This window comes from Molossus molossus, unplaced genomic scaffold (assembly GCF_014108415.1).
Source record: "Molossus molossus isolate mMolMol1 unplaced genomic scaffold, mMolMol1.p scaffold_m16_p_32, whole genome shotgun sequence".
Classification (NCBI taxonomy): domain Eukaryota; kingdom Metazoa; phylum Chordata; class Mammalia; order Chiroptera; family Molossidae; genus Molossus; species Molossus molossus.
The window spans coordinates 1,047,910-1,075,088 of NW_023425369.1; the positions used below are offsets into that span (position 1 = coordinate 1,047,910).

Below are 27,179 nucleotides of genomic sequence, written 5' to 3' on the forward strand. Positions count from 1 at the left end.
TTTTTTTTTTTTTAATCCTCACCCGAGGACATTTTTCCATATTTTGTTCAAATAGAGTGGGAAGGAGGGAGAGAGAGAGAAACACCGATGTGAAAGGGACACATCTAGTGGTTGCCACTTGCACGGCCCGGGGACAAACCGCACCCGAGGTACATGCCCTTAGCGGGAACTGAACCCAGGTCTCTCTGGACCACAGGCCGACACTCTAACCGCTGAGCCAAACCAGCCAGGACTGCTTCTTTTTTAAATCATCACAATGACTTTGTACTCTTCTGGAATTTGGCCAGATACACAAGCAGAACTGTGATGCTGTTATTAAAGTATACTTATAATTTATATTATCATCTTCAAAGATGCCATCTAGTTATTGATCAAGTGATAATGTTAATGTGGTGTTAGTGCCCAAAACACCTCTCCCTGAATCAGTAGAAAATGTAGAAAAATCAGTGTAGAAAATTCAGTATAGGAGTCAGTGTGGTATAGTGAAGTGTGGACCAGAGTCAGATATTGGTTGTAGCCCAGGCTTTGCCACCTTCTCTGTGAACTTAGCCAAGCCAACTGTAAAAGTGGCCTGTTTTCTCATTTGTAATATGAGGATGTTGACAAATGGTCTCTGTGGTTCTCCCACCCTTACTCTCATTAAGTCCTTTTGAAGATAGTCTTCTCTTTTGAAAATATTTGTTTGGTTTCTCAATTGGGCTAGGTCATTATTTTTATAGAATTATTATTGAGCTCTTGAAGACAGGAATGTTTGAGGGCTTTGAAAGCTAGTCCAGCTGGAATATTTTTCTAGTCTGTGTAGTTTCCTTCCTCTCAGGGGTGACTAGACCTAAATCAACCATCTTCCCAGTTCATCTCCTTTGTCGTTTCCTGAAATGAATGACTGAGGTGTTTCCTCCTTAGAAAATAACATAATAAAAGTGCTAAGGGAGGCCTCTTTATTTAGGAACTTGAAGTCTAAGAATAAAGTCTGATAGCATGTTAGAAAATTTGAATTTTGTGAATATAAAATAGCATAATATAAAAATTTAAATATTATGTGTAAATTTTGAAATAATTTAGAACCCTCCATCCCCCTGCAAAAAAAAAAAGAAATTGATCAAAAGTTCCATGGTTTCAAAGATGGTGGGGCCAAGTGCTTTCAAGAGAGCGTTTATGGGATAGCCACATGGCAGCTTCACTTTAGCTGGCAATAGAAAGGCCATCTATATTTAGTGGGTATCATGCTGATTTGTCACTGGCAGGCATTAAGGTTTCTGCTGATGTGGCTGGTATTTAATGTGCATGTAAATCTAAACATGTTTTTATAGCCTTCAAAGATGTCAAGCAGGTATGTACCAAGAAGGGTGTCAATGGTGATACCAGTGATAGTGCCAAACACTTCCCACCCCAATCAATAACTTTGTAACAGCAGTGCTAAAATGCGGTGAAGAAGAAAAAGCAATAGGTGGGATGAATCATGCGGTCAATGTAGGAGAAAGAGCACAGAGCACATTTCTAAATCCTATATGAGTTAACGTAGAGAAGCACTAGATAGAGCAAAGTGGTTAAGAGTGTAGACTCTGGAGCTAGCAGTGTAATGCTTCTTACTAGCCTTAATGGAGTTACCTAGCTTTTCTGGGCCTCAATTTCCCCATCTGTACAATGGGGTGAATTTTAGTATCTACCTCAAAGCTTGTGTGGCATTAGTAAACATGAGCACAGGTTGCTGGGCCCACCCCCAGTGATTCTGATTCAGTAGCTCTCAGGTTGGCATTTGCATTTAATAAGTTCCTTGGGCCCTGGCCAGTTTGGCTCAGCGGTTAGAGCATCGGCCCATGGACGAGACAGTCCCGGGTTCGGTTCCTGCTAAGGGCATGTACCTTGGTTGCAGTTTGTCCCTGGCCCCAGTTAGGGATGTGTGGGTGGCAATCACTCGATGTGTCTCTCTCACATCAATGTTTTTCTCTCTCTCTTCCCCCCTTCTCTCCTGCTCTATCTGGAGATAAATGCAAAAATATCCTCAGGTGAGGATAAAATAAATATATAAATAAGTAAGTAAGTAAGTTCCTTGGTTGTGCTGATGCAGCTTGACTTTGGACTGCACTTTGAGTAACACAAAGGCACATGGTAGGAAATACAGGCATACTGTTTTGGAACTTGATATTTTCTCCCATTTGATACATTGTGACTATTTCCCCTTTCATTATTTATTTTAATAATATGATTTTTAAGCTGCATTGCATTCCATTATTAGATAGTTCATGGTTTCCTTTTTTCTCATTATCATAGATAAAATATACATACATTTTGTGTACACCTCTGATTATCTCCTTGGAGTAAATTTCTAGAAGTAGAAATTCAAGGGTGTATACACATTAAATCCCTTTGCCTCATACTACCAACAAATTCTTCAGAAAGGAAGTAGCGAAAATTTATCTTTTTACAAGTAGTCTGTGAGAGGACACTGATTTTCTAGATGTAAGAGAATGAGGATAAAACAACTTATTAACTTTATAAAACTCATGTATTTGGGATGTGGTGGGAGTAAGCAAGAAGAGTTTCTATGGATTTATAGAGAAGACAAAAGATAAATCAAGAAAAACTAGGGGCGGAGCAGTAAGGACTGTTTTGTGGCTTGATTTGAGTAGGCTTAGGATTCAGACTTGAATTAATTTCATTATGGTATAATATATAGTTGGTATAGGTGATTGTATGCAAAGAAGAATAAATGATACTTCATTTTTATTTATCAGCTATGGTATATGTGTGATTTGTGAGTGATATCTAGGAACCACCTGGATTTGGAGGTTTGGTTTAATAAAGTCTAGTCCATGCTCCATCCTCTGTGGACATCTCTAGCCCTGGGCTGAGCAGTTGGGACTCTTCTAAAGGACTTGGAGTGGGAGTGGCTGCACCTGGGGCAATTCAGCACCACTAGGAGAAAACCTACTCATGCAAAGTCTGTGATTTATAGGAACAGGGGTGAGTAGGCGTGGATGCCAAAGTGAGGCATGTGTGGAATGTAAGAGGAGTGTCCTCCTCAGGTCTGTCTGGCCCTAATAGGGCCCAAGCTCTGCAGCCCTTGACTCCTCAGCCCCTACAGTGGAGACAGCAGATAAACCGGATTCATCTGTAGTACCAGAATGTTAGAACTAGGAGGGATCTCAAGGGTCATCTGGTCCAGACTACTCTTTTTACAGACAAGGAAGTAAATAATTCATTATTTTCAATTAAACTTCACCTCATATGTTTTTAAAATCTGATAGTCAACCTTGCAACAGAATTGGCTGGTTTTCTGTTCCTTGTTCTGGAAGAGTTGAGCTTCTGAGAAGTGAAGTGGTTGAACGGTAGGTAGTAAAGCAGAAAGCAGGGGCAACTGGTCCTGTTGTTCAGACTAGGGACACTGAATTGTTTTAAAGTCAAACCTGCATCACCCTGAGTCACAGGAACTTCACTGTGCTTCTCTCTAGACATGCATGTTCCTGCATGGTCCCCAAACTTCAAAGGAACCTTGCACATAGGGTAGCTCCCTTCTCGTGGCAGTCCCATATTTTCTGGAATTTATAAACAATAGTTTTCTTAATGCAATTTTAAAAAATGGTCTTCTTCTTTTCCTTTTAGTAAAAAATACCCACATGTGATCAATATTTCTTTTAAAAAACAACAGCTGCTCTAAGCATGAACTGCACCTTCTACCTGCCACTGGTGACGCTGTTAGACCACATATTCTTCATTGGTCAAATGAAGGGTCCATGAACTTCAGATCTCGCCAAGGTGCTTTATGTAGGAGACAGAATCACTCCATGATCATCTATCAGATGTTATTTGGTCAATGTAATTTATCAGTATAAGGTGATTTTAAGGCCAGTGAGTTTAAGGTAATCAATTATTGAAGAAATCTGTTAATTGGACCACATTTCAGTTGCTTAGAGGTTTGTGCAGATTAATGGGCTGTATATTAATGAAGTGTTAATTACTTCTTGGGAATATTTACGCAAGCCAGTGTACTCATATTTATTTCCTGTCGAACAACAATCTGAGTTATCTTTCTGTGGCAAAAGATTCTTTGCTCATACACAGCAAATAATGTTATGGACCTTTAGGGATGTTTTTTTTGGGTCATCTAAAAGGGAGCATAATCAGCTGGTTTAGAAAAATGGTCATTTGGTTGGGCTCCCTGTTCTGATCTGTTATCAAGAGAAGCAGGCACTTGTCTAACTCATTCTGCCGTCCTTCAAGATCAAATGAGGATAGACAGTTGGTACAAAGCATGAGTTGACCTCTCCTTCCCTTCCCAGTTTTTGGCCCTTTCTGTAAATCTGTAAAACTCTACCCTTCTCTTGACCTGAGTGTCAGCTGGTCAGATTTAGTAGAGCAAGATGTTTCTGGGGATAAGTAATCAGTAGAAGTCAGGCCTTCCCTTTGTGAGTTTAATGTGACGGATAACAAAACTTCTGGTTTTAATGGAAGCAGATGGAAGTATCTTAAGAGAAGTATTAACGGTGTCCTGTGAGAATAGGGAGAAGGGAACCCTCTAGAGGAACCAGGAGAGGCTTCATGGAGTGAGTTACTGCATTTGGATGCTCTAACCCTTCAGGGTTTGCCCCCTGATTCAGTACAGTTTTGAAGAATGCCCACAGTGTGACACAAGCATGGTGCTGAGGATGCAGTAGGAGTAAAGCCAGATTCGTCGCTGTCCCCCATGGATCTCAGTGAAAGGCACAAGGTGTCTGCGGCCCCGGCTTTCTATCAGTTCTGTGTCAACTAGTCACCATGTGGCTACTGTATGGCTTATGTATGAGGCAGGTGCTAGAGCTGTGTGGAGTGATTTCAGTCAGTCAGAGGTCTTGTCCTTTCGAAAGGACACCCTCGAAGGAAGACAACATGGAGACACATGAAAAATTGACTCATGGTAAGTGTCAAATTTGTGGGGGAGGGAGGGAGATCGAGTCAAATTGTACTCGGTTGTCCAGATGAGCAGGGGATGGCTCTGGAGGAGTGGCCATGGGAAGACTCCTGAGAGGTAAGCATCACACACACTATAGAAATCGCTCCCCTAGTGGAAGGGCCAAGGGCATGTGGGGCCTCCAAAGGCAAGACAGAGAGAAGAGTGCAGGGCCAGAGCCTGTTCCTGAACTGTTGGTACCAACAGACTGAGGGGAGGAGGACGCTTGGGTGGACAGGTTAGGGGGAGAACCAGGAGAGGGTTGTCCAGGCGGCTGCCATTCAACTCGAGGAGACTGACAGTGGCCTTGAATTCCAGGGAGGGGCTAAGGGGAGTGTACCCTAAGAAGTCAGGAGCCCTGGGAGCCCTGAGGACAGCTCCTGAATGTGGACTGTTAAGCAGGTGGTGCACACTGCTCAGACAGTGTTCCTTGCAGTGTTTTCTGTCATGTTTTTGTTAATGATGTGTGGCTTTTTTCCTTGGCTACCTCACAGATAACAGCCCTTGGAGACATGTTGTTGGAAAGGGACCAGGCCTGTAGCAGGGTCTGCCTAGGGCCAGCCTGTAGTGTGTGGGTTCTTGACTTTGTGCAGGAAAGATTTCACAACATGAGTCCTGGTGATTTTGAGAGAACATTTATTAAAGCTGGGGACAGTGAAACATGGAAGGGCTTAGGACAGAATAAGCAACAGGAGACAGCCTAGGCGGAGTTGCTTTGGCTCTCTAGAAATGTTATAGGAAAGAAATGAGCCGAGGAGGGGCAGCTTTGGCTTACTGAAAAGTCTAAAGGAAAGGGGGTCTTGGGGACAGGTTCAGGGGCTTAGCCTGGGATGTGCTGCCACTGCCCACTGCTCCCTTGGTTGTTAGTGTCATGGGGTCCCTTAGATTCTAGGAGATGCACACCTGTAGGGGAAGAAAAGGGGGTAGGGAAAGGGTCCTTCGTCTTGAGGGTTTTAAAGGCAGGGAGTTTAGGGGAGGATCTCAATAGAATATTCATCAGCTTTTTCAGTTGTGCCCTTTCAGGGTCGATTCTCCACTGACTGGTCAGTACCAGGGCAGGGGGTCATAGTTGTTGCAGCTGGTCTTGGCATCTCTGGCCTGCTTTTGCTGCTTTTCTGGACCTAGAGTTGAGCTACAACTGAGGCCTAAATGTTATCTCTAGGGAGGAAAGGTCAGGGGAGTGTCCAAACTACATGACCAGTGATATCCAGGGGAGGAAAGGCCACACTGCAAGGGGCGGGGGTCTGGCACCAGTTTTGCCCATTGCTAGACAGCTGGGGCTTTCCGCCCTGGTGACCTGCATCTGGCTGTAAATTGCTTGGCCAGTTTGTTCATCTGTCTGTTTCCCCATTCAAGTTGCCAAGTAATTTTCCTAACTTACTATCCTGCCTCAGACAGACCTTGAGACCAGCACACAGGACCTTGTATTCGAAAGAACATCTGCCCAGTAGATAGCAGTTGGTAAGGAGGATATTTGCTAAGGCCATTCCAGGTTGAAATAAATATCTCTAGGACTTGCCCAACCTTTTTCTTGGGAATAAGCCCAAATGCTTGTGTTTGGTTAAGAAACCATTTTGTGCTTCAGAGAGGACTAAGAAGGCTGGGACATGCAGAACTGAGAAACTGGGGGGCTCTGACAAGCTCTGTGGTATGGGCTGCCTTTATCCAGCTGTGCTTCGTGTCACCACCCACTGTGGTGATGCCAAATGTCAGAGGTGGGCTGCTGTTGGCCAGGGCTGAGGGCCATTTCTCTCCCCATCACTCACCATGCACAGAACTAGGGCCATAGTACTGCAGTCTAGCAGGGAATCCTGGGATCTGCCCTGGAGGCGGAGGGTATCTGAGTGAGAAAACCACCAAGGATCAGCCTGCCAGGGGAGGAGGATGTTAGAGTTGGCTAGAGCCCTGTAAGATTTCATGTACCTCTTTAACCATTTCCACTTCCACGGCAATCCAGCAACTTAGTGAATTTTTATTTGTTTTATATTAATTTTATTCTACCTAGGGAGACTTCTTTTTTCTCACTCCCCCACCCCCCGTGTTTTTTCTTTTGGTTTTGGTTTTCTCTTTAGATTTTGTCTTCACACTTTTCAAAGTTAGCTAAATATGCAACTTTCCAGCAAACTCAGATTAGTCCAACAACCCAAACTTCCCTTTGTTGACTGTCAGCATCACTTTCTTCTGGTCTGGCGCCAGCAGGGTCTCAGGCACCCAACCTCGGTATAAGTGCTCTCTGGGCCCCTGCCTCCATTGCTTACTTTCTGGATATCCCTTGTATGCATTTGAGTAATTTTTATGTTAGATGTGAGTGCAGATGCATTGTTAATAGTATAGAAACTCAATTTGAAATGTATAAGAGCAGCAAGCTTTGTGTATGGTACCAGTAATAGAGGGAAAGGCAGAAGCATAAACTATTGCAGTGCTTTTTTAGGACATTCTTGTTATCTGTTCTCCACCCATTGCTTATGTGCTCACTCTTTTCCACAGCCTTGAATTGAGCAGTATGCAAAATATACCTCTAAAAAGATCTGACTGCTTTCTGTTTTGGCTTTTTGATAGTATTGTTATCCACCAGTGGGTCTTAGTTCAGATTTCAGGAGGGATTGGGGGGAGGGGGATAAGTAAATTGTGAACATTGGTAAGATTTACTTGATGATGAAGAGTTAAATTCTTTGTGTGGGGCAGGGTGGGGTGTGAGGCAAAAATCAGAAAAGCATTTAGTGACATGTAGCTCTCCTGATATCTTTACTGATCTGCAGAATTACTAATAATATGCATAACTTTTCACTCCAAACTGGCTTTCTTTCTGTGTTCCTGTATCTGCCTAAAGTGAGAAGACAGCTAATTGTCCTAGGATTTTCTTTCAACTTTAAAACCCAGTCAATCATCAGAACCCAGTTGATTCCATCTCTGAGCTAATTCTTTAAATATATATATATATATATATATGTTTTTTTATTAAGAAAAAACCTAACCAGGAGCAAACCCTGGGACACAGAAATCAGTGTTTCTTCTGAAAGCCAGCAACAATGGCCATGTTAAGGCACACACCTGAGAAGTCACAGGTGTCTCAGTCTAAGCATCAGATCTCAAATATTTTTCTTCTCAAATGCTAGTGGTCAGAATTAGCATTCAACAAGTTGCTGGTCTGTATAGACCCTGATTATTAGCAAAGACATCTGTTACAGCTGGACATCTGGCCACCCTATGTCCACTATCACAATCCACAGCCACCCCACAGCCTCCGAAAAGTTACACATCCTCAACATGTCACTCGGTAGTTCCTCTCTCAGGCCTTCTTGCTGGCAAGCCTGGCAGAGTGCTTCTGTTCAGATCCATTGGATCTGTCCACTTCATTCCAGCAATGCCCAGGCCACATACTGAATCTGTTGGGAGTAGATTCTGGGCCACTGTGAGCGAGGTCTCACTTTCTTGTTCTCCTTGGCCTTACTCTTCTTCATAAAGTTGGCCATGGGGTCCCCCTCTTTCTCTTGTTCTCTTAGCATCTGATCCAAATTTTCATCAATATAGTGGGCCAATATAGTGCATTTCCTTTATTATATCCTCCACATTTTGTTGCTGCTGGCTCTGGACAAGTACCTTTCCCCATTGGACACACAGCTCATCTCTCTCTGAATCTTCTGCTTTTCTCCTTTGCTCTAAATATGCCAGTTTTAAATTCCTCTTATGATCAGGCTTCTCTCGAAATAATGGCTTCAGCACATTGGAATTTAGCTTTAAATGCCATGATTTCTTGGTCCCATTTCTTGAGTTCCTGCTGCTCTTGCTATATGTCAGTTAACAGCAACCCAGTTTAAGCCACAGAATACATCTGTGCAGCCTTTTTTCCCAGAGGCCTAGCCCTTCAAGGTGGAGACAGGTTAGAACCAGAGGATGTGGCCCTCTGTTTCCTCTTGGGTGGAGAGAGGTCGCAAGCAGAGCTCTGGTGTCTAGGCCTGTTCCGTGGAGGCAACAGACCTGAATCAGGTGTGTTCCAATTGCCACTTGGGTAGGAAGAAGGTCCAATGTGTGACTGTGCTATCTTCTAGGTGAAGAACTTGTATGAAATTGCCTATGGCTGGGTGAAGAGCCTTTAGAATCATGCTGTTTATTTCTGCAATGGAATTTTGCTTGCTTTTTCCATTGAGAGAGGTTTGAGTCATACTCATATTTGCTCTACTTCAGACTGAAGGATGAGAGGTTCCTGGCCCCTCCCAATATGGAGAAGTTTTGCTAGAGGTTCTTTCTGGGGCTTTACTGCTTTTGGTTCTGGGCAGTGAATGAGGAACATTAGGAGCCAAATCAGGGGAGTCATGATGGGTCCTTCTGAGCTGCGATGTGTCCAAGGAAAAGTCCTTCTAGGTTGAGATGAGTCAGGAGTTGTTATGGACTGTTCTTTGGGGAGAGGTATCTGAGGAACTATGATGGGCCCTCCTAGGTGGAGAGGACTTGGGGTGTTATGATGGACCCTCCTAGGTGGAGAAGGACTTGGGGTATCATGGCAGACTCTCCTTGGAGGAGACAAATGGAGGACTTATGATGGAAATGTCTGTGTGAAGATAGATCCTCACTGTGGCCTCCCAGAGCTTCCATTTGGCACTAGAATGAAAAATTTGTATCTGCTTTACATGTTCTGGTTGCTCACCCACAAATTCAGCCACTACAGGCTAATCTCCATCATCTTCCTCTTCCTGCTTTCCTGGTTTAGTGGTAGAGATAGATGTCCAACTCACATCATCATCCACAGTTCACATTCCCTTGCCTCTGGCACGACCAGGCCTTTACGATGCTTGAGAAAGGAGTCCAAGCCCTGTGTATGCCGGCCTCTGCCTCCATGTAAGTTACGCTTCAGATACTCAGCCTTGGAGAGCAGCAAAGTTTAAGAGTTAAACTCTTTATATTGGGCTAACCTAAGAGACATTATGTTTTTGTAGAAACCTCATTTATATAATCCCGTGTGTTCAGAATAGTTATTTACACCATTACTAAGAAATAAGAGCCACTTAGTTGTGCAGATAAGACCAAAGCACAGAGATTAGGGCATTATCAGGATTTTCGAGGCTTGGAGGACTCAGGCTGCATGCTCCTCTCTGTGCTTTGGCCTTGCCTATCAGGGATTTCCTTTCCTCCCCCTCCTCCACTTTTTCTCTCCCGGTTCCTCTCTGTCACCCATCTAAGTCCAAACTGGAAAAATGTGCCGAGACCAAGATTGGGTTTATTCTTATTAAACTTGATCTCAACTAGCATACTGGTAGTGTATGGCCAGCCATTTTTACTTTGATAGGACATTGATTAATGGAGAGTTATTAGTGAACTGATTTGTTGGGACTAGTTTATTGAGCATCTGCCACATGGGCAAGTACCGTGTATGGTAAATGTTTTCCGTAAGTTTTCTTTAATGCTTATTACAAGTCTGCAAAGGCACATATGCGGGTTCTGATTTACAGTTGAGGAAATCAAGATTCAGGTATAGTAATTTGTACAAAATCATATATCTGGTAAGTATAACCGGGGTTCCTATCCAAGATAGGTGGTCTTCAAATCTGGTTCGCTTTTACATTATACTGTAGTACTTCTGTGGACTGCACACGGTTTAAGGTGGAAGAAATAACAAGATTGTAGTAATCTAGCAAGAACAAAATGATCTCTAGATAGAAGCATAGAAGTCAATAAAATGTACTGATTGGTGAATATTCAGAGTGAGCACACCTGTGTAACCAGAACTTGTATCAGGAAACAGTATTACCAGCCCCCCAGAAGCCCCTTTTATCCCATTCCACTCTCTGTTCACTCCCAAGATAACCATTATTGTGCTACCTAACACCAAAGGTTGGTTTTGCCTGTTTTTGAACATTATATTCATGGATTCATCCAGTATGGACTCTTTTGTGTCTAGCTTCTTTTGCTCAATGTTTTATTTGTGAAATTCAGCCATGCGGTTGCTTGTAGCTGTTGTCTCATTATTCTCATTGCTGTGTAGTATTCCAATGTATCTGACTGATAATGGACATTTTGATTGCTTCCAGTTTGGGGCTGTTAGCACTGGCACTGCTATGAACATTCTTATATTAATATTTATGTCTTTCCTGACTTTCATCCTCACTTTTTCATGGCCTTCAACAAAGATGTTTTCTGTTTGGGATTATAAAGCTATGATGTTTGAAAGCTTCTACAATCTTTTGGAGAGATGGAGAAAATCATCCTGTTAAAGTGAAACCTGGTTCTTCTCCCTCATTATTTCAGTCCAGAGAATGGAATGCTTAAAGAGCATCCGTTTGGAATCAGATAGACTCAAGTTCAAATCCTGGTTTTGTTATTTATTGCCAATAACAGCACTAACACAGGTGACGGTCACTGAAGGTGTACTATTTCTAGCACTGCATTTGGTGTGCATTCCTCATTTGCTCATCATAACAACCCTATGAGATCACCTGCTGTTCTTTTTTTTTGAAACTGGGGAGGAAACGTGCCCAGAGGCACATGTACAGTGAGTTAAGAAGCTGGAATTTAGACTTCGTCAGTGTGACTTGAAGCCCATGTTCTTGAAGCTGTCCGAGTCTCCTTCGTAGATTATTGTGAATAATAACCCCTACCTCATAGGGCTGGTGTGAGGATGAAATAATGGGGAGAAGCTTGTATACAACATGAGGGGCAGACACACACTGACTTCAAAATAGATTCCTTTTATGTCGTATCTCTAATGCTTTCCGTGTGTACTTTTACTCACAGTGCTGGGGTCCCTGGTGAGGCCGCAGTGCTCCTGGCTGAGGTGCTAAGGGACACCTAGTTATTTGTGGGGCCGTCGCCACCTACTGGTCTCACCTCACCCAGGCCAGCTTATCTTTGCTATTGCATGTGTTCTGTCTTCCTGAGGTTTCTTGCCTCTTTTCTCACTTTTGAAATATAAAATATGTGCCTTTTCTGTAAAAACACATGGGGGGGGGGTGGCAATGAAAAAAACTGATGAGAAAACACTTTTGATATTTTCTCAAGAGCTTCACTGTTTGACGTTTGTACGGCGGCATATTTACAGCCAGTTTGCTGAGAGTTTGGAGCTCCAGCAGCAGTGGGGCTGGCAGATGGGAAAAGTCACGTTCCTGCGCTGGTGTAGGTCACTCTGGTTGGGCGGCACTTGTAGTTAGCCTTAGCTTGGGTCTGTGATCCTAAAGGGCCTGTGGCATTTGTCCAGTGTGTATGGGTACCAGATGGTGTCACTGTTTCCTGGTCCCAAGACTGAATTTTAGGTTTACCTCAGGGTCAGGCAAGTCAGGAGTCTGTCAGCAAAAGGATTTGCTTTTTGGGAGACATTCCCACCTTAATTCATTCTGCTCTCTTTTCTCCGCACTGCACTCTCCCTACTGGGAACTGTGGGTGCTGAGCAAGTGGCTGGGGGTCCAGGGAGAGCCTTTCCCAAACATTCAGGCTGACCTAGGCCTAGAGTTTGTTGGCCTGCAATCAAAAGTGACTTGGACCTCTTAGATATTGTCAAGGGATTGCTAGGATGTATTAGAGACAGCCTGGGAAACAGATTGTCTTAAAGAATCTCTTGGAATGACTTTTAACTTTCTAGTAGTAGCAATACAAAAGTTTAATTGTTGAGCTTTGATTGGTTATAGAACACCTGAAAAATGTATACATTGCTATGCTTCGGGTATTGTTTGAAAAAGGATTCAACTATTAGTGCTTCAAAGTACAATTAGATTTTTTTAATTAAATGTATTGGGGTAACACTGGTCAGTTAGGATTATATAGATTTCAAGTATACATTTCTTTGATACATGATCTGTATATTGCATTGTGTGCCCACCACCCAAAGTCAAATCATTGAACATGAAATTTAACATAACCTCTAAGTTCTGATTTTTAAATCTCATAGGATGAGGTTTTAAATTTTACCTTTTTGATGTAAAAATATGCAAGTGAACAACTGAAGTCAAACTAGTATGATGGAAAACTCATATGTAATAAATGTTTATTAGCCTAGTTGTAAAATTTTTCTGTGGCAATGTTTATTAACCTCTGAAAAGCAATTCACACAGAATACCCAGGATATGCATAGAGCTGGGCCCAAAATGCACCTCTGGAAGGGGAAAAAGAAAAAGAAAAGCAAGACTCCAGATCCATCTATAAGGATGGAATTTCCTTATCCTTTGCGAGAGTGGAGTTTAGTAATGGCATCATTTATTGATTCACAGAACTTAATGGCAGAATTCCAACAGGTGGCATTTTCAGTGCATATTTATAGTATCTGTCTAAAATGCAATTCTTTGTTATTATTCAGCTGCTTAAAATCTTTGAGTCCCCTCCACCTCAACAGGCCCTCACCATCAGGCTTGTCTGTTTTCTTGCTACATACAGCCTTATAATCTAGCTGGAGACATTCAGAACTCCGTGTAGCACTATGAAGGCATAATAGACCTTTTTACACTGTCTAGAAGGTTCTCTCTCTTTTTTTTCCTTTCATTGATTTTCTGTTTTTTGTTTCTTTAGAGAGAGTGGAAGGGAGGGAGAGAGGAGAGAGAGAAACATCAATGTAAGAGAGACACATCGATTGGTTGCCTCCCACATGTACCCCCGCCAGGCCAGAGATCAAACCTACAATCCAGGTACGTGCCCTTGACCGGAAATCGAACCCATGATCCCTTGCTGCTCGGGCTAACGCTCTAACCATTGTACCGCACTGGCCAGGGCTCCAGACAGGTCTTTATGTGTATATCACAAATGGGTCTTAGGACTATTGAAGCTTACCAGTGAGAAGACCTGTGGGTCATTTAGTTGAACTCTTAATGTTTTTGAAGAAACCAAGACCTAGAAAATTGGAGTTTTGTGTACATGTTTTCCTAGACTGTTAAATAAAATATGGGATGATGTTGGTTACAGAGTTTGGCTAATAGTAGCTTCCACTGGCTGATTTCTCACAGATGTGCCAGGGTTTTATTATACAGAATACTCACATCGTGTTTCAGCCAGTTCTTGCAACCACACTCATTTTTACATACGGGAGAACTGAGGGTTAAGGGAGTTGTTACACTTTGCCCGAGATCTCAAGCCAGTTTTCTTTCTCTTACACTGAGTTGACACTAGTTTTTTGTTTTGTTTTGTTTTGTTTTGTTTTCATTAATTTGATACTTTAAAAATAAATTACTTGCCCTGGCCGGTTTGGCTCAGCGGTTAGAGCGTCGGCCTGTGGTCTGGAGAGACCCGGGTTCGGTTCCCGCTAAGGGCACGTATTTCGGTTGCAGTTTGTCCCCGGCCCTGGTTGGTCGTGCGGGTGGCAGCCACTCGATGTGTCCCTTCACGTCGATGTTTCTCTCCCTCTCTCTCCCTCCCACTCTATCTGTTCAAAAATTGGAAAAATGTCCTAGGGTGAGGATAAAAATAATAATAATAATAAAATTAAATAAAATAAATAAATAAATAAATAAATTACTTTATGAATCATTTACTTGACCAGAGGAGTGAATATGATAAGAATGTCTTCATGTTTCTTTCTGGAAGAATGTTTCTTGTAGTAATAATAATAACCACTGACAAAGTGCTTTTATTTCCAGACACTTGTGTCTCAGCTTTCCTATCAGGCCTCTTGCTCAGTGAGGAAAGGCTTGTCCTCCCAACTCCACATTCCTGCTGCTCTGGACTTGACAGGTCATGGGCTCCCTCTACTGGTAGTTAACTGTGACTTTGTTACTTCATTTAAGTAATTAGTATTTATTGACCCAGTCCAAGTGGACTGAGGAATGTGGATATAAACCAGATACAGTCTTTGTAGTGAAGAGATGATAGGATTTATAAATGTATTGCTATAATATACAAGGTGGAGATCAGTGAATACTAGGCAAAGGGAACAAAAAATTCCACAGATGTTTAGAGGTCAGAGTGTTTTACTGCATCTGGGATATTAGGAAAGGCTTCGTGGAAGATTTGACATTTATCTGGATCTGAAGGGGTGAGTGAGATTTGGCTGTGGCAGTCCAGGGATGGGTAGGAAGAGGATCAGCACCCCTGCTGGAGGGAGCCATGCTGCAGAGGTAGGTGCTGGTGAGGAAGGCAGAGCCCTGTGCGAACACAGGGAGAGCTCTCCTTTCCATTCCATCAGGACAGGGTCTGTGCGACGGAAGAGCTCCCTTAGGGTCAGAGTGGCACTTTCCAGCCTTGGTGGCAGTGAGGAACATAAAGGGAAGAAAGTTGAACCAGGGTCATTTAGGTGATTATTGCCACATGTTGGCCATGGCTCCAGGGGGAAAGTCACTGAGAAGTGGCCAGAAGCCCAGCCACCCCCACTCCTGTGTGCACACAGTGTGACAGAGGTTGCTCCCGGTCAGTTCAGTGTCCCTTACTAAGTGACCTTTCCTGGATCCCAGTGTGGTCTACTGCATGAGGGGTACGAGGACTCCGGCCTGGGCCACAGGCAGTCTTAAAAGTCTGCACACTTGACTCAGACCCAGGGGCTTCCATGCCCTCTTCCCCAACTCCCCTTGTGAAGCAGGGCAAACCAGTGAGAAAGAAGGAAAATGTTTGCACCTTCTTTTACAGCAGAACTCCTCCAGCCCCACCCACCAGTAAGAGACAGGCTGAGGCCCATCTTACTACACTGGTCCTGTAGGAGAAGAAGGGCTTACTAGACAAGAAATCTAAATAGAAATCAGGAGAAATAACCCAACCTAGAACTTGTTTCCTAGACTCAGAACTGAAGCCTTAAAAAATATATATATATATATATATATAATTGATTTTTAGAGAGGAGGGGGAGAGAGAGAGAGAGAGAGAAAAACATCCATAGGCTGCCTCCTGCACCACCCCCTACCAGGGATCGAGTCCAAAACCTGGGCATGTTCCCTGACCTGGAATCGAACCAGCGACCTTTTGGTGCATGGGACAGTGCCCAACCAACTGAGCCACACTGGCCAGGGCAGAAACCTTGTCATTCTACACACTAAAAGCTCAACCCACCTCTTTGCTCCAAGGCCTAAGACATACCTGTATCCTGGCGCTGGCCTTCAGGAAAGACTGGGAGTGGGATCTTGTGCTGCCTCTGCTTGTGGGAATAGGGAATGGAGAGGCAGAGGAGGGGCACGGGAAAGTCAGGGACCATGGAGGTCAAATCAGTTAGACAAGGAAAGAGTTGCCCAGGGTTTGAGTATTAACTGCCTTTGCCTTCTCTCTGTCACCGCTGGAGGTGTCTAGCAGACATCTCAACCTCAGTTTGTCCCATGTTGAACTCCTGATCTCATCTTCTGTCTGCTCCGCTCATAGCATGCCCACCTAAACAATGATAATCTAGTTGCTCAGGCCAGAAACCTAGTCATCCCTGATTTCACACCTTATCTCCAGTCCTGCAGGAAATCCCAGAGGCTTCACCTTCAAAATGCATTGTGACCTGCCCTGTAGCCATTCTGGTCTAAGCCATCTCTCACCTGCATTACTGTAATAGCTGTCTCCCTGATTCCTTCCTTGCCTTCTTCGTCTGTTCTAAACTCAGTAACTAGAGTGACCTTTTAAAAACATGAGTCAGATCATGTCACTTTTCTTCTCATAACCCTGAATGGCTGGCTCCCCATTGTCCCTCAGGGTGAAAGCCAGAGTCCTTACAAACTGACTTTGCTATTCCTCATACCTATCAGGCGTACTGCCATATGGCCTTTGCATGGGCTGTTCCCTCTGTCCAGAATGCTCTTTTCCTACACATCCACAGCGCTTCCCCTCCTCCACTGTAATACTGGCAGTGATCTCCTTTGATTTGGTGTCTTGGAGATTATCACATGGTTTAGGGCAGAGAAACAGATCCTCTTATGGAAGCATATAAGCCTTCTCGTTTAAAGATTAACTAGAATGAAACTGCTGTTAGCTTTTAAAGACAGTGGGGACTGCAGAGAGGGCTGTATGGTACATTTTATTTTCAACTGAGGACTACATTTTTCTGAGAGCATATCAGAGACGGGCTGGCAGGGATGGGATCACTGACTCAGCATGTACAAGGTTCGTACTCCTCCATTTGGGGAAAGTTGAAGGCATTCTTATTTAAAAGATCAATGCAGCCCTGGCCAGTTTGGCTCAGCTGTTAAAGCATCGGCCCACGGACCAAAGAGTCACAGGTTCAATTCTGGACAAGAGCATGTACCTCGGTTGTGGTTGGCCCCTGGCCCTGGATAGGGTTGTGCAGGAGGCAACCAGTCGATGTGGCTCTATCACATCAACGTTTCTCTCTGTCTCTCTCCCTCCTTTCCACTCTGTCTGAAGATAAATGGAAAAAATATCCTCGGGTGAGGATTAAAAAAAAAGATCAGTGGAGAAAGTGTTTAAGGAATGTCTGGTGTAATTTTTTTTTTTTTATGTGTATAATCATTTGGTAATTTTGAGCCTTGATTATACTGAAAATCTATAAACAATGACATGTCTACATTTTTCTGTTTTCATTGATTATTCTTTGGATGTTTATTCTCTTTATTGTCACAATATTTTTCTACAAAAGTAATAGCTTCATAATTTGGTAGACAGAGCATAGATTTTGAGATCAGAGGACATTCATTTTTATTCTCTTTCATTACACTACTGGCAATATTAGCATGGACAAATTACTTAGTTTTTGTTTCTCCATTTTGTTGTCTGTAAAATGAATGTTCTAATTCTGCCTTTAGGGTTCCTATTAGGCTCAGATGTGGTCACACACCCGTAAGTGCTGTATCTAAAGCACCAGGTCATTGCTGGCTGCCACTTGGAACAGCATTTCTTACTGGATGTATTAGAGTATGGCAGTGTGTCTTGGGACAGTTTAGGGATTCAGGAGAACATCACTGATGACTTTGAAACCAAAACTCCTGCTTGTAGCTAATGGCAACTGGACCTGGTTGTTTTTTTGTTTTGTATACATCTTTGTTATTTTCCAGTGCCCCCCTCACCATGCCAGAGTCTGTGGAAGCACACCCTGTGTTTCTCCTCCTGTCACCCCTATCTCATGTGTAAACACACACACACACTTTCCTCAGATGTTTGATTTCATGAGCTGAAAGAAAGATGGAGCCGTTCTTCTGTCTAGGAGCATGCTCATGAAGGACCTCTCCACTTTTTCTGTTTAGTGCAGATCTGATTTAGTTTAGCATTTATTCAGCTTCTACCATGTACCAGGCACTTTGCTGAACCTGGGGAAGCAAAACTGGGGAAGAAGTGGTTCTAGCTCTTGCAACGAATAGACAGAAGCCTGTGGTTATCCTTTTTTAAATCGCCTTTTGCGATGGAAGTACAAAAGTTCCTCCCAGATCTGGCCCCCAATGAGTATTTATTTTCTTCTCTCTCATTAAGTATAACATATATTCACAGAGCACCCCAACATGTGGGGTTGAGTTGGTCTTTAGATGTGGTGGTAGAAATGTCCTTTGTGACCTGAAATTCAAGGTGTGACTGGGGATCAGGGCCAGGTTAGGGGATTATTTGCTTTAGTCATAGGCAGCACAGAACACTATGGAAATTCTTTCTTCTTCTTTACCCCCCCCCCCCCACTTATTTTCACAAAGCCTCAGAAAAAAAAATTTTTTGATATATTTTTATTGATTTTTTGAGAGAGAGATGTGAGAGCGATACATCAGTCGGCTGCCTCCTGCACACCCCCATTGGGGATCGAGCCCACAACGCAGGCATGTGCCCTGACTGGGAATTGAACCAGGACCTCTCACTCCATGGAGGACGACAATGTGTTCAGCATGCGCACCGTGCACAGCTGTGCTGGGCCTCTGCATTTGTGCGGTTTGTCCTCTCAGAAAAGACCACAAGTGAGTCTCGTCTTTTTGTTTCAGACAGCCCATTTGAGGATCCTGACCTTAAGGACCCGTATTTCATTTCAAGAAACATCATGGCCGAGCCAGACTATATAGAAGATGACAATCCTGAACTAATCAGGCCTCAGAAACTCGTCAATCCTGTCAAAACATCCCGCAACCATCAAGATCTTCACAGAGAACTTCTTATGAATCAGAAAAGGTAAGATGCTTTCTTGAGCAGAGTTGCTCTCAGGGGGGCTTGTAAGGTAACTAGATTTAATTTTAATTATGTTTACAAAGCTTCAAAGAATTTTTTGTTTCTTAACTATACTTGAGGCTTCCTTATCCCTTCTGGATCCCCGAGCCAGGACGTCCCTCCTTGAAGTGAAGGAGCAGCAGGCGCAGCTGCCGCCACCAGTGTTGCTCATCAGTCTGCAGTGCTGTGTCCCCTTCTCAAACTGATGCCGATTTTAACACATGGGCGGAAGGGTCTGGACTGAGGATAAAAGAGAGTAGTGTCCTAAGTCAAAGAGAAATTTTGTACTTTTCCCTTATATATGTGAATATTGCCTGCGTTAGCATTTGTGAGTAGCAGGTGGAAGTCTCTAGAACCATATCAGTTATTAACAGTAGATAAGAACACTATTTCTTGCTCTGGCCTGTGTGGCTCAGTTGGTTGGGGTGTCGTCCCCTACATCAACAGGTGGCAGGTTCGATTTCTGGGCGGGGCACATATCCAGGTTTCTCGGGTTGATTTCCAGCTGTACAGCTCCCATTTAATGTTTCCTTCTCTCTCCCCCTCTCCCAGCTCTCTCTCTCAAATCAATTTTTTTTTTTTTAAAGAACACTCTTTTTTTTCTTTGTTTTTAAGCAATGTTTTAATTAGCACTATTATCATTTGTATTACTGTTAATTGTTGTGGAAAGGAGTAAAACAGCCCTGGTCGGTTTGGCTCAGCGGTTGGAGCTTCGGCCTGCGGTACAGAGAGACCACCGGGGTTCGGTTCCCGCTAGGGGCATGTACCTTGGTTGCAGTTTGTTCTCTCTCTCTCTCTTCCTCTCTCTCCCTCCCGCTCTATCTGAACAAAACAAAAAAAAAGAAAGGAGTAAAACATTTATCTTCTGTTTTCTTCGTAAACCATTTGTTAGTTCCCCCAATGTCATAAATCATTTTGGATGTTGGATTGGACCACTCTGCTTTTTTTTTTTTTTTTTTTTTTTAATCCTCATCCGAGGACATTTTTCCATTTTTTGTACAGACAGAGTGGGAGGGAGAGAGACGAAGAGAGAGAGAGGGAAACATCGATGTGAAAGGGACACATCGAGTGGCTGCCACCCGCACGACCAACCAGGGCCGGGGACAAACTGCAACCGAGGTACATGCCCTTAGCGGGAACCGAACCCGGGCCTCTCCGGACCGCAGGCGGACGCTCTAACCGCTGAGCCAAACCGGCCAGGGCGGACCACTCTGCTTTTTAAGTGATGCTGGTCAGGACCTGGAGACTGGGAGAACAGAGGGTACAAAGGTATTTTATTCATTAGGATACAAAGTTACCTCCTTTGAGATATGTTAAGCTTCATTTAGAACTGTTTTCAGATCTTCAGAATGAAACAGTTGATCTTTTAAAGGTAATGAGGGGGCTTTTTTTTTTTTTTTTGCTGTATAATACTCAGTTACTTTTTTTTATTGTTGAAAGTATTACAGATGTCTCCCTTTTTTCGCCCTTGACCCCCTCCTTCCTGCTCCTAACCCCCTCCTGCGTTATAAGGGGGTATTTTTATAGCAGTCTTCTCAACTGGACCTCTGGCAGAACTCCTGTTCTAGGAACTCTTTGTAAACACATCCTCCCTCTAGATCACATCCTCCCTCTAGATCACATCCTCCCTCTAGATCAGGGGTAAGGAATGTCTGGCCGGTGGGCCACATTAGACCCGAGAAATCAATACCAGCTAACATCACAGTCTTCACCAAATTAGCCTGACCAAATATTGCAGACTAATTTTTAAGTTGATAATTTTGTATGGCCCTTGAATGGTGTTATAAATATCCAAATGGACTTTGGCAGGATAAATGTTCTGCTTTAGATTGTGGGAATATGACTTACTCCCTTTTGGTCCCAGTGCTCACCAGCATGTTGCTGGGTTAATGTTTAGAAATTGAATGCTCAAGTTTGATCCTTTCATAGTGCTTAGCTTCTACTGGTGTTTGTCACATAAAAGGAAAAAAGTGGATTCATTATCATCATGCCCAAAGTAAAATAGGACTCTATAATTTCCTAAATAGGCCACAGAATTTAGAGACAATTCTGCCTATGTAAGTCTGCATTTTGGGGGAATGATCGAAAATTTAATATACTCCAAGCAGCAGACTGACTGAAGAATCTCAGAGGCAAGGAGGGAGAAGGGGCAGGAAGAGATTAACCAAAGAACTTATATGCATATATGCACTACCCATGCACACAGACAATAGTGTGTTGAGTTCCTGGGTGGGGAGTGGCGGGGTGGAGGGGATCAATGGGGGAAAAATGAGGGGACATCTGTAATACTCTCAACAATAAAGATAATTTTTAAAAGAGTAGCTAAATGGTTTTCTAAACTAAATGGTTTTCTAATTATCTTTACCTCTTAGACTTCAGTTCCCATATCTGAACTGAGTAGGGGATTTGAATGGAGTAGGCAAAGGTAAAACCAAAATTGGCAGAATAGCTGTTTTCTGAATTATAGGCTACAAATTATTCGCAAAAATTTATTCAGTAGCCTAGGTCATATCTCTGTAAAATATGTAGGATTGTACAATTGGATCTGTTGCCAAATATTTTAGAATAAGCAGTTTCTGTGAAAATGGAACACCCTCTGTCTGACTTTCTCTGGGTTATGCTTTCTTTTCTTTGTTTGCACAGGTGACTCTTTAGCCAGTCCCAGCTCAACTAATTTAGGAGAATGCTGGTGTTTCCTCAAGTACCATGGGGTAGAGAGGATGTGGGCTTTGAAGTCAGAGAGAAGTGACTTCATGATCTTGGACAAGGTTCCCTTTCTTGAGATCTGTTTCTTCATATATAAAATAGGAAGAAAAAACATCTTACAAAAATGAAAGTAAATAATAGCATGTATAAATACCTATTACAATGCATGTAGTAAGTGCTCAATTAGTCCTAACCATCTTTTACTTTCTTTGTAGTGTCATCTGGAAATTCCCATTGCTTTCCCCCCCTTCTTCTTTGAAAAGGTCTGGTCTGGCTATAGAAGTACACTTTGAAAAATAAAGAAAAAGGCAGATTTCAAAATCAAATGAATGTCTCTTATGTCTTCAGGTTTTTCAATGTACAATCTTAGTTTGGTAGGGTCCTCTTATTAGAAATACAACTGGTTTTTATTATTATTATTTTTGTATCCTCACCCGAGGACATTTTTCCATTTTTTGTTCAGATAGAGTGGGAGGGAGAGAGAGGGAGAAACATCGATGTGAAAGGGACACATCGAGTGGTTGCCACCCACATGACCCATCCAGGGCCGGGGACAAACTGCAACTGAGGTACGTGCCCTTAGCGGGAACCGAACCCGGGTCTCTCTGGACCTCAGGCTGACGCTCTAACCGCTGAACCAAACTGGCCAGGGCTACAACTGATTTTTAGAGTGAAAACTCCTCAAGCAATTTCTTCTTTTATTCATTTTCTATCACATATACGTTTTGGAGACTATGGGGTTTTCATTTCTAAATTTTAATGCTGGAAAATAGAAAGTATCACATCACTATATATATATTTGGTTAAAGGGTAATTATACTTGATTACTGGTTTTTACCATAATGAAAGTCTCTTTACTTTCTATAATTTGTAAAGGGCCTTTCCATATATTTTTTTGTCCAATCCAGTGATCTTTCCAGTGATCCAGTGTGTGTTATCTTAGGGTTACCCTACTTTGACATGTTAATAAGAAAAAACTCAGAGTAACAAGCTAAGGGATCCTCTCAAGATTTCACATTAGTTTTTTTAAATAAAAAGGGTAGACATAAACATAGAATTAAAGAGTTTAAATTAAAGGCAGAGATTAAACAAATATAGTAATAATAAAAATTAGAAAAGGGATCAGGAAATGAGAGGAAGACAGAAATGAGAGCAACACAAAACAAGCTTTCCATTGGAGCCCTGGACCTTTGCCCTCTATGGCCAAAAATTTGGCTCAAAGCCCTGTAGCAGTTAGTTCAAAGAGTTTTTCGAGTTACTCTTTAGAGATCATAAGATAAAAGCAAACTACTTAGGAGAACAAATACTCTACTTCATAGGTCTTCTAACTGAAATCTAAGCTCTTTAAAGTACATGATTCTCTTCTCTTTGCTATCTTTTGGACCAGCTAAGGTTCAGGTTAAAAGTTTTTACATTTCAATCTGCTCTCAGTTTGCCACAAGGTCTGATTAAGAGCATTTTCAGATTCTTAGATTCTATAGGTGTTCCCCTATAACATAACAAGGGCAGATTCTAAGAGGCAGGTTTAAAAAAATTTTTTTTTTTCATTGATTTCAGAGAGAGGAAGGGAGAGAGAGAGAGAGAGAGAGAGAAGTAGAAACATCAATGATGAGGAAGACATCAGTTGGCTGCCTCCTGCACACCCCATAATGGGGATTGAGCCTACAACCCAAGCATGTGCCCTGATCGGGAATCGAACCAGGGACCTCCTGTTGCATAGGTTGATGCTCAACCTCTGAGCCACACTAGCCTGGCAAGAGGAAAGTTTTTGTTTTGTTTGTTTAAAGTTGAAAGATTAGCCCTGGCCGGTTTGGCTCAGCGGTTAGAGCGTCGGCCTGCGGTACAGAGAGACCCGGGTTCGGTTCCCGCTAAGGGCGCGTACCTCGGTTGCAGTTTGTCCCCGGCCCTGGTTGGTCGTGCGGGTGGCAACCACTCGATGTGTCCCTTCACATCGATGTTTCTCTCTCTCTCTTCCTCTCTCTCCCTCCCGCTCTGTCTGAACAAAAAATGCAAAAATGTCCTCGGGTGAGGATTAAAAAATAAAAAAAATAAAGTTGAAAGATTAGTGTTTAAGAGGTTTTAAAAATATTTCTGTGATTTAGGTTCTGTCGTCTCTGCAAGAATAGTTTTGGGGGGCAAATATGGAATACCCAGCTATTCAAACACATTCCTAAAATTTGTTCTTTGGCTTGTACAATCAGTGGTTTTTATTCTCTCTTTGTTTTTTAAAATGTTTTTATTGATCGTTTTTTTTAGAGAGAACTAGAAACATTGATGTGAGAGAGAAACATTAATCAGCTGCCTCTTGCACACCCCCCACTGGGGATTGAGCCTGCAGGCCAGGCATGTGCCCTGACCAGGAATCAAACCAAGACCTCCCAGTCCATGGGACGACGCTCAATCCACTGAGCCACACCAGCTGGGCTATTCTCTGTGTTTTTAGTTGATATTCATATCTTCATTTGGCATGCTTTGCTAGACGAGCATTTCCTCAATAAATACTGCTGTACAACATTGAAAAATACAGGAAATTGAGATAAAAATATTTGCATTTGAATACACGCAGGTAGAAATAGTTCAGTCACAAATGTAGGCAAGGCAGGCGAGGGTGGAGGAGCCTAGACTACACTGCTATCTCTGGGTCCATGGGGGCAGGGCCTCGACCATGCTCAGTTTTCCGGGCCACCATTCACACAGAAAATTCCAAGATTAAAGATCAAGGATTTGAAGTCCAAATGCACCCTCCACCTCCACCCTAAGAAAAAAATTAGGCCAGGAGATGTTTGGCTGGGTGGGCAGGGGAGCATGTTCTGTTAGGATCTGTCCAGCCCTCGCCTCTAGCTCAGGCCTCTGAGGTGAGGAGGCAGTTTCACTTTTATGGGTTCAAGTGAATCTGGAGTGGATGTGCACCCTTTCTGTCAGCCCCGGGGTGTATTCAGTGCTTTATGTGAATTGTAAAATGTGCCTCTAAGAGTTGTCTGTATATTTTATCACTGGTGATGGAAATATAAAGTGCTGTGGCCTTTTGGGGGGGGGGGGGGGCAGTTGGGCAATATACATCGAAATATAAAATACAGACGTTTAGCCAGCAATTCTACTTCTGTGAATATAGCCAACAGCAATACTTACATAAGAATGCAAATATGAATGTGTAAGGAAGGTCATTGCCTCACTACTTTTAATAGGGAACTATTGGAAGCAACCTAAATGCATATCAATATGAGAGTGGCAAATTTATGGCACGTCTGTATTGTGATGTCTTGTGCACATGTTAAGAAGAACAAGAAAGAGCTTTGTTTGTAAAGGGGTAGAAAGGGTGGAGGAGCCTAGACCACACTGCTATCTCTGGGTCCATGGGACCAGGCCTCTACCTTGTTCAGTTTTCCGGGCCACCATTCGCACAGAAAAAAATACAACGTTAAGTGGTGCTTTCAAGATCTGTGTAATAAGGAGAATTCAGGTGTGCTTTCACTTTTTTTTCTTTTCTTTTTTTAAATCCTCACCTGAGGATATTTTTCCATTTTTGTTCAGATAAAGTAGGAGGGAGAGAGAGAGAAACATCAGTGTGAGAGGGACACATTGACTGGTTACCTCCTGCATGACCCCAACCAGGGCCAGGGACGAACCACAACCGAGGTATGTGCCCTTGACTGGAATCAAACCTGAGACTCACTGGTCTGAGGACCAACGCTCTAACCGCTGAGCCAAACCAGCCAGGGCTGTGCTTTCACTTTTTATTTTACATATATGTATATGTTTCCTAACCTATTTTTGTGCAAGGAGCACTTATTAATCTTAAAAATTGGCTTAACCCACTATAATAGTCACAGCATGCAGGCTCAGAAGTAACTGTTGGTCTTGAGTGGTACAAAGACCTCAGGACTTAGCACCTGTCAGTCGTAGAGGGATTAAAAGTACTTGTTAATTGTATACGTCAGAATTGATGAAAGAGAATCAACTGTTGTCACGCACAGAACGATATTGTAGTTTTTACGAAATTTTGAGAAGCTCATTTCTCTTTTCCATGTGACCCAGTTTTAGACTCAGAGATTCACACAGGCAGTATCTGCTTGACTTTTTCCATTCAGCACAGATTAAGTGATCGGCTATGATAAAATATTAACTAAATTTGTATGACTTCTCAACTGTTCCAAGTGCAGAACATTTATCATAGGAGCACCATTTCCTGAGCTTTCTGTTTCTAAATATTTTATCTTAACTGCCTCCATTGTGTAAAATCTTTGAATAGAAAATGAATACTGAATATTAATTAAACCCATTCATATGTTGGGATAGAATATCAGCTTAGTGTGTCATACATCAAAGTTTGTTCAATTGCTTTTGCATAATCCAGAAGAATTTAATAACAGTTGAGGTCAATTTTGCCTATGAAATACAGCAAAAGAAAAATGTTTGAAATTTAAATTATGCAGATAGCTAAATCCTTAATCCTAAAATTTAAATCCCTGAAGTTTGTCTGTAGTGTCATAGAGATTTTTTGATATTCATGAAACTGAGTGGGTAATGAGATTATTTACAAACAAAGTTTCCTGTTTGTTCAATGACACTTAGGTTTATTGACAATAACCATGAGCAATGTTTACTGTGTTAATTAAAGATTTAATTTTCAGAATAGTCTGTTTATACATTTTGTCCCCCCCATACAGCCTTAGTAATTGTGAAACCATTATTAAATCACAAACAAAAGTAACCTGTCTCTTTTGTTTTATTGGACATTTGGTTGAATTTAATGCCTGCCTGCCTCCCTCCCTTCCTCCCTTCCTTCCTCCCTTCCTTCCTCCCTCCCTCCCTCCCTCCCTCCCTTCCTTCCTTCCTTCCTCTCTTTCCTTCCTTCCTTCCTTCCTCTCTTTCCTTCCTCTCTTTCTTTACCAAAAGTTTTGCTAATGAAATTGGGAAAGAGGAGACATGTTATTTTGACTATGTGTCCTTTATTTTCAATGACAGAATATACTGATCTTCCGTAAACAACTGAAAAAAATAATTGTGATTTTTAAAAGTATGTAGCTTGGAGAGATGCTAGCATTTTAAGATTATAACTAAATAAATGAGGAAGTAAGATATTAAGGATTAGTTTACAGATGTGACAGTGTGAACTTGAAAGAAATTGAGACCAGTGTGTGGTTGAGATTCTTATAACCAGAGTACACATTTTGGAAGTTTACTTTATTTAACAGTTATTCAGATGATTAGTTGATTAGTCGCATTTCTTGATTCAAGTTGTTTGGAGAAAAGCCATCGAGGTAGACATCCCTGATGTACAGACTGGCCGTTGTCATTAGCAAGACCAGGAAGTGGTGGAAGGTGCACTGGCCCATCTCAGTCCAAGGTTTTCAGCAGCAGAAAAGCCCGAGTTACTGTTCGGTCAAGTACATGTGTGTGAATGCATGAGTGTGAATTCGCTAACCATCATTTACACCCTTTGCTCCCCGAGATTGACGGTACTTTTACTGTTCTGTGGTTTGTTTCATTTTCATTTTAAATGCTCTTAGTAAATATTACTATTAAGTGGAAATTATAT

The 27,179-nt window shown here is 42.4% G+C and overlaps 1 protein-coding gene across 3 annotated transcripts in view; it reads left to right on the forward strand.

Moving 5' to 3' along the window:
• The window catches only part of FAM107B (family with sequence similarity 107 member B), a 272,172-nt gene that overhangs the window by 240,257 nt on the left and 4,736 nt on the right, over positions 1–27,179 (forward strand). For 2 of the 3 annotated variants that reach the window (XM_036281193.1, XM_036281195.1), the window contains one exon: positions 18,715–18,898. In XM_036281193.1, coding sequence (XP_036137086.1) covers positions 18,715–18,898 — 184 coding nt within the window. Of the gene's footprint in view, positions 1–14,451; positions 14,593–18,714; positions 18,899–27,179 lie in introns of those variants that run through there. The other variant, XM_036281194.1, reaches the window with a different exon arrangement.